Below are 13,633 nucleotides of genomic sequence, written 5' to 3' on the forward strand. Positions count from 1 at the left end.
CTGATGAAGGATGCTGGTTGGGGCTCCATGGGATGGGCCACCCAACAACAGGAGAGGAGATGTCTACAAATGCATTGTGGGAGAAGAGAAGAACTCAAATTGCAGCAAAGTGAATCTAGGTGAGAACCACAAATGTGTATTTTTAATTACTGAAAAGATCTATACAGGTCTAATAATGTTGCTGTGCATTTTGCTGTCTTGCCTACCAGGTGAGACTGCTCTGCAGAATGTATCTAAAAACTTGAGGAACGCTCACCTGGGAATGACCCTTACTCCAGACTCACCCGATGGCTTCCTGGTATGTCATCTCAGTGGAAAACCAGAGCTTTTATTTTGATCTAGGTAGCAGTGGGTTGTGTGAGGAAGCCTGAAGGGATGTGGTGAGATGAGACACTGTTTGTTACAAAGCTGCACATAAATCAGCTCTGATGCTGCTTTTATTTGTAACCATGCCGCTGTACACATGTTGCTCATTGCCTTACAGAATGCTGATATGTTTGTTTAAGATTAGGGTAGGTCACATAGCCAGACACTGCATTACGATGTGATAAGAATGTATGTTATGGGAAGATTATGTGGAAACGCATAGCGTATTGTAACATACAGAACAACTGCAGTAGGAACGTGCAGTCTTGGAGCGATAATGTAACACTTTGAGCATGTTCAAAACTTCTTCAGAACTATAATTGCTGCCGTATTTTCCATATTACACCATAATGTGCACTGTGTTTTGCGTATATATATATATATATACACACACACACACACACACATCGTGGGGTAAAAAGTATTTTGTCAGTCCCTGATTGTGCAAGTTCTCCTACTTAGAAAGATGAAAGAGGCGTGTAATTTTCATCATAGGTACACTTCAACTACTCGTATGAGAGAAAAATGAGAAAAAAAAAAATCCAGGAAATCACATTGTGGGATTTTTGAAGAATTTATTTGTAAATTGTGGTGGAAAATAAATATTTGGTCACCCACAAACAAGCACAATTTCTGGCTCTCACAGACCTGTAACGTCTTCTTTAAAAATCTTTTCTGTCCTCCACCTGTTACCTGTATTAATGGCATCTATTTAAACTCATTATCGGTATAAAAGTCACCTGTCCACAGCCTCAAATATTCAGACTCCAAACTCAACCATGGCCAAGACCAAAGAGCTGTCGAAGGACACCAGGAAGAAAATTGTAGATGTGCACCAGGCTGGGAAGAGTGAATCTACAATAGTCAAGCAGGTTGGTGTGAATAAATCAACTATGGGAGCAATTGTAAGAAAATGGAAGACATACAAGACCATTGATAATCTCCCTTGATCTGGGCTCCACACAAGATGTAATCCCGTGGGGTCAAAATGATCATGAGAATGGTGAACAAAAATCCCAGAAGTACACGGAGGGACCTGATGAATGACCTGCAGAGAGCTGGGACCAAATTAACAAAGACTACAAACTACGCAGAGAGGGATTCAAATCCTGCAGTGCCAGGCGTGTCCCCCTGCTTAAGCCAGTACATGTCCAGGCCCGTCTGAAGTTTGCCAGAGAGCATATGGATGATCCAGAAGAGGATTGGGAGAATATCATGTGGCCAAATGAAACCAAAATAGAACATTTTGGTAAAAACTCAACTCGTCATGTCTGGAGGTAGAAGAATGCTGAGTTGCATTCCAAGAACACCGTACCTACTGTGAAGCTTGGGGGTAGAAACATCATGCTTTGGGGCTGTTTTTCTTCAAAGAGGACAGGACGACTGATCCGTGTTAAGGGAAGAATGAACGTTGCCATGTATCGTGAGATTTTAAGCCAAAACCACCTTCCATCAGTGAGAGCATTGAAGATGCAATGTGGCTGGGTCTTCCAGCATGACAATGATCCCAAACACACCGCTCAGGCAACAAAGGAGTGGCTCTGTAAAAAGCATTTCAAGGTCCTGGAGTGGCCAAGCCAGTCTCCAGACCTCAACCCCATAGAAAATTTGTGGAGGGAGTTGAAAGTCCATGTTGCCCAGCGACAGCCCCAAAACATTACTGCTCTATAGGAGATCTGCATGGAGGAATGGGCCAAAATACCAACTACAGTGTGTGCAAACCTAGTGAAGATTTACAGGAAACATTTGACCTCTGTCATTGCCAACAAAGATTGTGTTACAAAGTATTGAGTTGAATTTTTGTTCTTGACCAAATACTTATTTTCCACCATAATGTACAAATAAATTCTTTAAAAATCCTACAATGTGATTTCCTGTATTTTTTTTTCTCATTTTGTCTCTCATAGGTGAAGTGTACCTATGATGGAAATTACAGACCTCTCTCATCTTTCTAAGTAGGAGAAGTTGCACAATCACGGACTGACTAAATACTTTTTTACCCCACTGTATATACAGTGAGGAAAATACGTATTTGAACACCCTGCAATTTTGCAAGTTCTCCCACTTAGAAATCATGGAGCGGTCTGAAATTTTCATCTTAGGTGCATGTCCACTGTGAGAGACTACAACTACGGAGGAGCTCCGTAAGAAGCATTTCAAGGTCCTGGAGTGGCCTGGCCAGTCTCCAGACCTGAACTCAATAGAAAATCTTTGGAGGGAGGTGAAACTCCAAACCTGAAAGATTTGGAGAAGATCTGTGTGGAGGAGTGGACCAAAATCCCTGCTGCAGTGTGTGAAAACTTGGTCAAGAAGTACAGGAAATGTTTGACCTCTGTAATTGCAAACAAAGGCTACTGTACCAAATATTAACATTGATTTTCACAGGTGTTCAAATACTTATTTGCAGCAGTAACATACAAATAAATTATTTTAAAAAATCATACATTGTGATTTCCGGATTTTTTTTAGATGATGTCTCTCACAGTGGACATGCACCTAAGATGAAAATTTCAGACCCCTCCATGATTTCTAAGTGCGAGAACTTGCAAAACCGCAGGCTGTTCAAATACTTATTTTCCTCACTGTAAACACCTACTAATAACATACTGTACATCACACAGGGTGTGATTTTTCTATCTGATTCTTTAATCTATTTTAAGATTATCATATGCACATAAACTAATCCAATGTGGGAAAAGTGGCGTTGTTACATATTTGTTTCTCTGCACTTTGTAAATAAGCATCATCTCCTGATGGCACAACCTGTGGTGCAACATTTTCTTTAGCTGTGTGGATAGAGGTACACACCATAATGTGTATACTGTGTTCTCAGGTTATCCTGCAGCATGCTCCTGCAGTACTCTCTTGCAGCACTGCGTTCTGATGAAAAGGCACTATTGTATTGTATCATCATAGAGTGTATGGCCAGCTTTATTTTGCTTAATGAAACAGTTAATCCAGCTGTACATATTTTGTCTTCTTCCTTACAAACATTAATTTCATCTTGAAAGTATTGAAAGAGTCACTCATTTGTGTAGCAATGTTATTATACCCCAGAGATCACTAATTATGTCACACGCATTGTTTACCAGTATTTTTAATCCATCATGGTCACTGTACATGTATTCCTAGTTTTATACTGTCTAGATGTCTTGCTGTTACTTTCTGATCTCAATTCTCCAGTTCTGATTCTTTGGCTTTCAGTATGTTTTGGTGTCTGCCAGGTTTTTTTTTTCCCCCTCTCTGTTGCTTCGGGTATGGAGTCATGTACAGTTCACCAACACCAGCCAGTTTAGCTCACTTTAGCGTGTGTGCGTGCTCTTATTTATCTTAACCCCAGTGGTCAGGTCTATAACAGGATCGGAATGCATCCCTGGGCTTTTGTTAATGACAGAGCAACCAAAAGCCAGAGCACCTCTCTCTCTTGCTCTCTCCCTTCTTCCTTTCTCTCATCCCTCTCTCAGCCCCTCCCTCTTTGCTTGTCTGTGCACTCTGGAGCGGCGCAATCATAATGACAGGGCGAGAGAAACCAGGATGTTGCTCTTTCTCTCATTTTAGCACCATTTCACCCTCCTTCTCGCTGGTATGAAAGCCAAATAAAAGCCACGCTTTGAAGACAGAAATATTTTTATATGACGCCCCCCAATCACATTTAGTATAATCAGATTTCATTGCGTTACTGGTCTGGTGTTTGGGATCTGTTAAACCGCTCCTTACAACAGTGACTGCCAACACGTCAACAATAGTCTCTCTCTCTCTCCACCTCTCCCTCATTTTCAATCCCAGTGTTCCAAACCACACTATTGTAGTTTTTCCATGACTTACTCTGTCTTATGACTTGTTTTCTTTTTACTCCTTGTCTGCCCTCATTTGATTTTTTTTTTTCCTGTGTCTGTTTGTGCCGCATTTGTCGACGTGTTCAAAGCCTTTGATCACAGCCAAATAACCACCTACTTGTGAGGAGACGTAACCTGTTCAGATTGTAGAAGCTTCTGGGATGTTTTCACCTGTAGGACACATGCTTGTGTGTGTGTGTGTGCGCATGCGTGCATGCAGGCGTGTGCGCCGCTGTGGTCTCAGGAGTGCGGTACATCTATGTTCAGCACCGGTATCTGTGCCTCTGTTGGTGACGACTTTGAACCAAGGGAGACCATCTCTCCAACGGTGCAAAGTAAGCACACGCTCAGCTGGACATGACTCAAACAGCACAGGCCTGATTTTTTTTCCTAATCGTGTGTTTGATTCCCGTACATGTCAGGGTGCTCCACCTACATGGACATTGTGATCGTGCTGGATGGCTCCAACAGTATCTACCCCTGGTTTGAAGTGCAGAACTTCCTCAGCAACATCCTCAGCAAGTTCCACATCAGTTCAGACCAAATGCAGGTAAAATGCAAATTTTGCTTTCAACTTTGTTCTTCCTTATCTATTGTGGATGTGGATTTGTGTTTTTGTAAAAGTAGAAAAGTTCTTTCCCCTTAGAAAGATAGATAGATGGTCATGGAATTTCACCCATTCAGTTTATTTGTACACTCAACAAAAATATAAATGCAATACTTTTGGTTTTGCTCCCATTTTGTATGAGATGAACTCAAAGATCTAAAACCTTTTCCACATACACAATATCACCATTTCCCTCAAATATTGTTCACAAATCAGTCTAAATCTGTGATAGTGAGCACTTCTCCTTTGCTGAGATAATCCATCCCACCTCACAGGTGTGCCATATCAAGATGCTGATTAGACACCATGACCAGCCACTCGGACAGCTGCTGAAACAATCGGTTTGCATAACCAAAGAATTTCTGCACAAACTGTCAGAAACCGTCTCAGGGAAGCTCATCTGCATGCTCATCGTCCTCATCGGGGTCTCGACCTGACTCCAGTTCGTCGTCGTAACCGACTTGAGTGGGCAAATGCTCACATTCGCTGGCATTTGGCACGTTGGAGAGGTGTTCTCTTCATGGATGAATCCCAGTTCACACTGTTCAGGGCAGATGGCAGACAGCGTGTGTGGCATCGTGTGGGTGAGCGGTTTTCTGATGTCAATGTTGTGGATCGAGTGGCCCATGGTGGCAGTGGGGTTAGGGTATGGGCAGGCATCTGTTATGGACAAAGAACACAGGTGCATTTTAATGATGGCATTTTGAATGCACAGAGATACCATGACGAGATCCTGAGGCCCATTGTTGTGCCATACATCCAAGAACATCACCTCATGTTGCAGCAGGATAATGCACGGCCCCATATTGCAAGGATCTGTACACAATTCTTGGAAGCTGAAAATGTCCCAGTTCTTGCATGGCCGGCATACTCACCGGACATGTCACCCATTGAGCATGTTTGGGATGCTCTGGACCGGCGTATACGACAGTGTGTACCAGTTCCTGCCAATATCCAGCAACTTCGCACAGCCATTGAAGAGGAGTGGACCAACATTCCACAGGCCACAACTGACAACCTGATCAACTCTATGCGAAGGAGATGTGTTGCACTGCATGAGGCAAATGGTGGTCACACCAGATACTGACTGGTATCCCCCCCCCCCCCCAATAAAACAAAACTGCACCTTTCAGAGTGGCCTTTTATTGTGGGCAGTCTAAGGCACACCTGTGCACTAATCATGGTGTCTAATCAGCATCTTGATATGGCACACCTGTGAGGTGGGATGGATTATCTCAGCAAAGGAGAAGTGCTCACTATCACAGATTTAGACTGGTTTGTGAACAATATTTGAGGGAAATGGTGATATTGTGTATGTGGAAAAAGTTTTACATCTTTGAGTTCATCTCATACAAAATGGGAGCAAAACCAAAAGTGTTGCGTTTATATTTTTGTTGAGTGTACTTTTTTGTTTTTGCAGAAGGGCATTTAACGTATTAAAAGAGGTCGTGTGGTCAATATGGGGTGGAGAGTCCTATGTTATTGGCTGTACAATTTTTAATGACCATAGTCAGATATGTGACCTGAAATGAAAATGTTGAAAATCTTGGGGTCTTCTTCCAACCTGGTCTCACAGCAAGTCGTGCTTCAGCAACATGAAATATACATTATTCTATTGGTTCGTGATATTGTGACGAAAAGCGCCTCATTTTTGTCACGGCAGCACAAATTCATTCTAATTCATTCCGTGATGGCTGCACAAAATTAAAAGTGAAGCGGGGGGGTCAGGGGTGGTTATGGTTAGGGTGGGGGAAAGAGTAAGATTAGGTTATGGTTAAGGTTAGGGTCAGGGGTAGGAGTAGGGTTAGTAATAGTGAGTTTAAAAAAAACCCATCACGAAAATTTGACTCATTTTGTTACGGAAGCATGAAAAAAAAAAAAACGTGAGACTGGGCTGCTTCTTCACAAGTGAAACCAAACTGGAACATGAGACTGACAGGCAGACTGGTGCAGAGAGTGGCATTAAATAGGAAAGTGAGCCAGAAAGCAAAGCTCTCAGTTTATCAGTTGATTTATGTTCTAGTCTTCACCTCACCTAAAGTCATGGCCTGTGGGTGATGACCAAAAAAAAAGAGATCACATGTACAAAGTGTCTGAAATTAGTTTGCTTTGTGGTACAGCTGCTCAAACTCACAGGGTGAGACCCTCTGACATCAAAATAAAACTGCTGTATTGAATGGATCCAGATGAGATGGTTTGACCATCTGAAGGTTTTCTGGAGATGTTGAGCTGGACACCTGGAGTAGACTGAGTACATGATGGAGGCATTACAGTATCTAATTATTAGGATCTGGGAGGAATTTCTAGATGCTTTTGACATGGAAGGACTTTTTTCATAGTTTTTAGGACTATTGGAGGAAGTACATCCTTTTATGTATTCAGACCTTATGAAACTGGGGACAGTCATAGTTTTTAGAATGTGATCCTCAGGGACTTTTTCAGCTCCTACTTCAGGGTGGGGACTTGGTACAATAGCAACCATTAGTGACATAACTGTACGTTCCTACCAGGCTACTTCTGGTGATGCAATTGCAAATCACAAGGCACACTTGGGGTGTGTAGCTCTCAAATGACACCCCCCCCCCCCCCCCCCCAGTGAGTGGTCCCTACAACTGAGTCTGTAGAACTCCTTTGCCTGAAAGCACAATGATGTAGCTGGAGGGAAGGACGTCTGGGCTACCTGGCCAATTATGTTGCCACCATCCAGAATCGAGCTTTAGATAAGTGACAGAAAATGGATGGATGGTCTCCCACTTTATTTATTGGAATCCATAACAGATGCCCTGGACAGCATTGGGATTAGTGCCCAGTGTGCACAGCAAGGCAAACTAGCCCCATGAGACTGATGCATGTGAGCATCCAGATGGCAAATATGACCAGAATGAATAGTTGTAGTAATTGTAAGAGGACATGAGCCGTGTTTGTTGACTGAAGCTGGTTTGGGGTTTCATCTGGAGGAAGGGTCTAGCAGGCAGTGTGAGGGGAGGAGGAAATGTCTCTGGTTACTGAATAAATTCTTAAATTTCCTTGATGCCAGCACAACAGGAGTATGTGGCACTCTTACAACACTGGTGTGTGTATTCAGGTGGGCATCCTGCAGTATGGAGAGGTGGCGGTTCACGAGTGGTCGCTCAGAGACTACCAGACCACACAGGAGGTGGTGGATGCCGCCAAGAACATCAGCCGCCAGGAGGGACGAGAGACACGGACAGCGTTTGCCATCCACACGGCCTGGTATGAACTGTCAATCACTATTACCGGCGAATCTTTCACACATGGCAAAGTAAAGATGGGAACTTTGAGATTATAATTACAATGGATCCACTCATGCTGCTTGTCACATAGTAATGAATTACACATTACAAAGTAACCAGAGGTAGCCCAGCTGCAAAGTGTGGTAAATAGCAGGAGTGAGTTTTTGCTCACATTATTTTCATACTTAATGTTTTGAAATTTTATTTGGAACCTATACTTTTCTTTTATTACTTCCATAAGTTCTCTTCACATAACTATGTGGGGATGTTGGACCTTGTAATCCAAATCTAAAGGAACAACTCTATGGGTCAAGGGTCAGAGGCTTAATGAAAACCTTTAACCCTTAAAATAGCTTTTCTTCTCTGAAAACATTCCTCCATTTATTGAAGTCATACTCACGCAGAGTGCAACACCCAAACCTGACTCACACCAGTGAATGGATACTTCCTGTTTTCTGGTGTATTTAAAGGTGAAATTTGAAGATTAGAAGGAACAATTAAATACTAGTAGAAAAGAAAATGAAGCCTGAAAAATGTTTTAACTATTGCATTAAAACACCACTTAGGGAAAATTTGTCACCTTTCTTTTTCACCGCTTTTCTTACCATAAAAACAAGAATTAAGACTCTTATAAATTCAAGAGACGAATGAAATAAAAATGAAATATGTGAACAAATCAAGGTTTGATTACAGGGTGCGGCAGGGTTTTGGGGGAAAATCATTTAAATTATTATCACAACTAGATGACAGCATAATAGAAAAGTTTGCCTATTATTTTAATTAAAAGGTACCAACCATGAACTCATGTTCAGATACACAGATCGTAGACTTGACACAGGGTAAAAAGTACTATAGTTATAAAAAAAGAGTTGAACTCGTTGGCTGCTGGCTCAGCAGGGCTGCAGGTGGAGCCCAACCTGACACAGCCAGACCAAGTTCTACAGCTGTAAAAATATACACACATGCACACGTGCTCTGATGAACACATGCACGAGGCACTCACACTGACACTGAAATGTGCTACTTTACCTCTTTGTTCTCTATTTATCTTTTGTGAGTGGAACTGTTAACTAATACAAATCTAAAATCAATATAAAGTAAAAGATAAGACAACATCATGTCAGTACTCTAGGATGTATGGCACAGAATGTGGGAGGCACAAAATGCAGACTCGAAGACAAGGTGTTTTAAGTGAAAAAATAGTCTTTATCATTGTAACATGCAGGAGGTACGGTACACGGGCAGGCAGGCAGCAAAGCAGAGGTACAGATAAGTGCTGGGCAAAAAATGTGGTCGAGAGACAGGCTAGGTTCAAAGGCACAGAAAGATACTGTATCAAAGGCTGAGGCAAAAACATGGACCGGTAAACAAAGCAAAGTCGTAACACAATGAGGCAAAAACAAGACAAGAGCAAAAAGCTGGAACGTGGATACTAGGATCATGATGAACTAACAGGGGAGTGGAGAAAGTGATGGGCTTAAATACACAGGTGCTGTAATTAGGGTAACAAGGTGCATGTGTAGAAGAATGTTCTAGAACAGGGGTGGCCAAGTTCGGTCCTCCAGATCTACCTTCCTGACACTCTTAGTTGTCTCCCTGTTCCAACACACCTGAATCCAATGAAAGTCTTTTGAATGACATATCCTGTTCAAAAATGACTCCAAGATTTCTCACAGTATTACTAGAGGTCAGGGTGTTTCTAAGATTTGTGGGGCCAAGTACAATAACTTCAGTTTTATCTGAGTTTAAAAGCAGGAAATTAGAGGTCATCCATGTCTTTATGTCTGTAAGACAATCCTGCAGTTTAGCTAATTGGTGTGTGTCCTCTGGCTTCATGGATAGATAAAGCTGAGTATCATCTGCGTAACAATGAAAATTTAAGCAATGCCGTCTAATAATACTGCCTAAGGGAAACATGTATAAAGTGAATAAAATTGGTCCTAGCACAGAACCTTGTGGAACTCCATAATTAACGTTAGTCTGTGAAGAAGATTCCCCATTTACATGAACAAATTGTAATCTATTAGATAAATATGATTCAAACCACCGCAGCGCAGTGCCTTTAATACCTATGGCATTCTCTAGTCTCTGTAATAAAATTTTATGGTCAACAGTATCAAAAGCAGCACTGAGGTCTAACAGAAAAAGCACAGAAATGAGTCCACTGTCCAAGGCCATAAGAAGATCATTTGTAACCTTCACTAATGCTGTTTCTGTACTATGATGAATTCTAAAACCTGAGTGAAACTCTTCAAATAGACCATTCCTCTGCAGATGATCAGTTAGCTGTTGTACAACTACCCTTTCAAGAATTTCTGAGAGAAAAGGAAGGTTGGAGATTGGCCTATAATTAGCTAAGATAGTTGGGTCAAGTGATGGCTTTTGAAGTAATGGTTTAATTACTGCCACCTTAAAAGCCTGTGGTACATAGCCAACTAATAAAGATAGATTGATCATATTTAAGATCGAAGCATTAATTAATGGTAGGGCTTCCTTGAGCAGCCTGGTAGGAATGGGGTCTAATAGACATGTTGATGGTTTGGAGGAAGTAACTAATGAAAATAACTCAGACAGAACAATCGGAGAGAAAGAGTCTAACCAAATACCGGCATCACTGAAAGCAGCCAAAGATAACGATACGTCTTTGGGATGGTTATGAGTAATTTTTTCTCTAATAGTTAAAATTTTATTAGCAAAGAAAGTCATGAAGTCATTACTAGTTAAAGTTAAAAGAATACTCGGCTCAATAGAGCTCTGACTCTTTGTCAGCCTGGCTACAGTGCTGAAAAGAAACCTGGGGTTGTTCTTATTTTCTTCAATTAGTGATGAGTAGTAAGATGTCCTAGCTTTACGGAGGGCTTTTTTATAGAGCAACAGACTCTTTTTCCAGGCTAAGTGAAGATCTTCTAAATTAGTGAGACGCCATTTCCTCTCCAAATTACGGGTTATCTGCTTTAAGCTGCGAGTTTGTGAGTTATACCACGGAGTCAGGCACTTCTGATTTAAGGCTCTCTTTTTCAGAGGAGCTACAGCATCCAAAGTTGTCTTCAATGAGGATGTAAAACTATTGACGAGATATTCTATCTCACTTACAGTGTTTAGGTAGCTACTCTGCCCTGTGTTGGTATATGGCATTAGAGAACATAAAGAAGGAATCATATCCTTAAACCTAGTTACAGCGCTTTCTGAAAGACTTCTAGTGTAATGAAACTTATTCCCCACTGCTGGGTAGTCCATCAGAGTAAATGTAAATGTTATTAAGAAATGATCAGACAGAAGGGAGTTTTCAGGGAATACTGTTAAGTCTTCAATTTCCATACCATAAGTCAGAACAAGATCTAAGATATGATTAAAGTGGTGGGTGGACTCATTTACATTTTGAGCAAAGCCAATTGAGTCTAATAATAGATTAAATGCAGTGTTAAGGCTGTTATTCTCAGCATCTGTGTGGATGATAAAATCGCCCACTATAATTATCTTATCTGAACCAAGCACTAAGTCAGACTAAAGGTCTGAAAATTCACAGAGAAACTCACAGTAATGACCAGGTGGACGATAGATAATAACAAATAAAACTGTTTTTTGGGACTTCCAATTTGGATGGACAAGACTAAGAGTCAAGCTTTCAAATGAATTAAAGCTCTGTCTGGGTTTTTGATTAATTAATAAGCTGGAATGGATGATTGCTGCTAATCCTCCACCTCGGCCCGTGCTACGAGCGTTCTGGCAGTTAGTGTGACTCGGGGGTGTTGACTCATTTAAACTAACATATTCATCCTGCTGTAACCAGGTTTCTGTAAGGCAGAATAAATCAATATGTTGATCAATTATTATATCATTTACTAACAGGGACTTAGAAGAGAGAGATCTAATGTTTAATAGATCACATTTAACTGTTTTAGTCTGTGGTGCAGTTGAAGGTGCTATATTATTTTTTCTTTTTGAATTTTTATGCTTAAGTAGATTTTTACTGGTTATTGGTGGTCTGGGAGCAGGCACCGTCTCTACAGGGATGGGGTAATGAGGGGATGGCAGGGGGAGAGAAGCTGCAGAGAGGTGTGTAAGACTACAACTCTGCTTCCTGGTCCCAACCCTGGATAGTCACGGTTTGGAGGATTTAAGAAAATTGGCCAGATTTCTAGAAATGAGAGCTGCTCCATCCAAAGTGGGATGGATGCCATCTCTCCTAACAAGACCAGGTTTTCCCCAGAAGCTTTGCCAATTATCTATGAAACCCACCTCATTTTTTGGACACCACTCAGACAGCCAGCAATTCAAGGAGAACATGCGGCTAAACATGTCACTCCCGGTCCAATTGGGGAGTGGCCCAGAGAAAACTACAGAGTCCGACATTGTTTTTGCAAAGTTACACACCGATTCAATGTTAATTTTAGTGACCTCCGATTGGCGTAACCGGGTGTCATTACTACCGACGTGAATTACAATCTTACCAAATTTACGCTTAGCCTTAGCCAGCAGTTTCAAATTTCCTTCAATGTCGCCTGCTCTGGCTCCCGGAAGACAATTGACTATGGTTGCTGGTGTCACTAACTTCACATTTCTCAAAACAGAGTCGGCAATAACCAGAGTTTGATCCTCGGCGGGTGTGTCACCGAGTGGGGAAAAACGGTTAGAAATGTGAACGGGTTGGCGGTGTACACGGGGCTTCTGTTTAGGACTACGCTTCCTCCTCACAGTCACCCAGTCGGCCTGCTTTCCCGGCTGCTTGGGATCTGCCGGAGGGGAACTAACGGCGGCTAAGCTACCTTGGTCCGCACCGACTACAGGGGCCTGGCTAGCTGTAGGATTTTCCAAGGTGCGGAGCCGAGTCTCCAATTCGCCCAGCCTGGCCTCCAAAGCTACGAATAAGCTACACTTATTACAAGTACCATTACTGCTAAAGGAGGCCGAGGAATAACTAAACATTTCACACCCAGAGCAGAAAAGTGCGGGAGAGACAGGAGAAGCCGCCATGCTAAACCGGCTAAGAGCTAGTAGCTGCGCTAAGCTAGCGGATTCCTAAAAACACACGAAGTGAATAATGTGTAAATAATTTAGAGGTGATTCAGCAGAGGGAGTGCTTTAGTTAAGGCACGTGAAGATTACACTGTGAAACAAATCGTTATCTAGTTATCTAGATCAATCTAACTACGCAGATTAAACAGCTAACAGATACAGCAAAACACTGCTGTGCTCCGGAACAGGAAGTGATACAATACCGCAGTGAGAGCCAACCACCAGTAGAGTAAATAATTCACCTGCTTGTGTCCATTTGTTTTGTCATTTTCTCATTCATTAGATGTATTCCATGTAATTTAATTTCAGTTCAGTTTTTAACCAACTTTCATTCAAAAAAAGGGGGTGGGCTGATGCTTGTCTGGTCTTTTTCTTCCTGCCTGAGGGATCGAAGGTTACGGGCAATCAATGTTGGTTTTCGGCCTTGCCTCCTGTTGTGTGGGCCGCTGAAGAGGAGGTACTGCTGGCCCACCACCACCAGAGGGCGCCCTGCCTGGAGTGCGGGCTCCAGGCACCAGAGGGCGCCGCCGCCTCACGTGAGCAGCTACGGTGAC

General features: G+C 42.1%; 1 protein-coding gene across 1 annotated transcript in view; it reads left to right on the plus strand.

Annotated features, from left to right (window-relative positions):
• Nucleotides 1–13,633, plus strand: part of itga10 (integrin, alpha 10) — an 83,693-nt gene that overhangs the window by 29,110 nt on the left and 40,950 nt on the right. Inside the window, exons 4-8 of the mRNA XM_034174720.1 lie at nucleotides 10–119; nucleotides 210–298; nucleotides 4,423–4,537; nucleotides 4,625–4,752; nucleotides 7,895–8,043. Of these exons, the coding sequence (XP_034030611.1) occupies nucleotides 10–119; nucleotides 210–298; nucleotides 4,423–4,537; nucleotides 4,625–4,752; nucleotides 7,895–8,043 (591 nt within the window). The remainder of the gene's footprint in view (nucleotides 1–9; nucleotides 120–209; nucleotides 299–4,422; nucleotides 4,538–4,624; nucleotides 4,753–7,894; nucleotides 8,044–13,633) is intronic.

The sequence above is a fragment of the Thalassophryne amazonica genome, chromosome 7 (genome assembly GCF_902500255.1).
Source record: "Thalassophryne amazonica chromosome 7, fThaAma1.1, whole genome shotgun sequence".
In the NCBI taxonomy this organism is placed as follows: Eukaryota; Metazoa; Chordata; class Actinopteri; order Batrachoidiformes; family Batrachoididae; genus Thalassophryne; species Thalassophryne amazonica.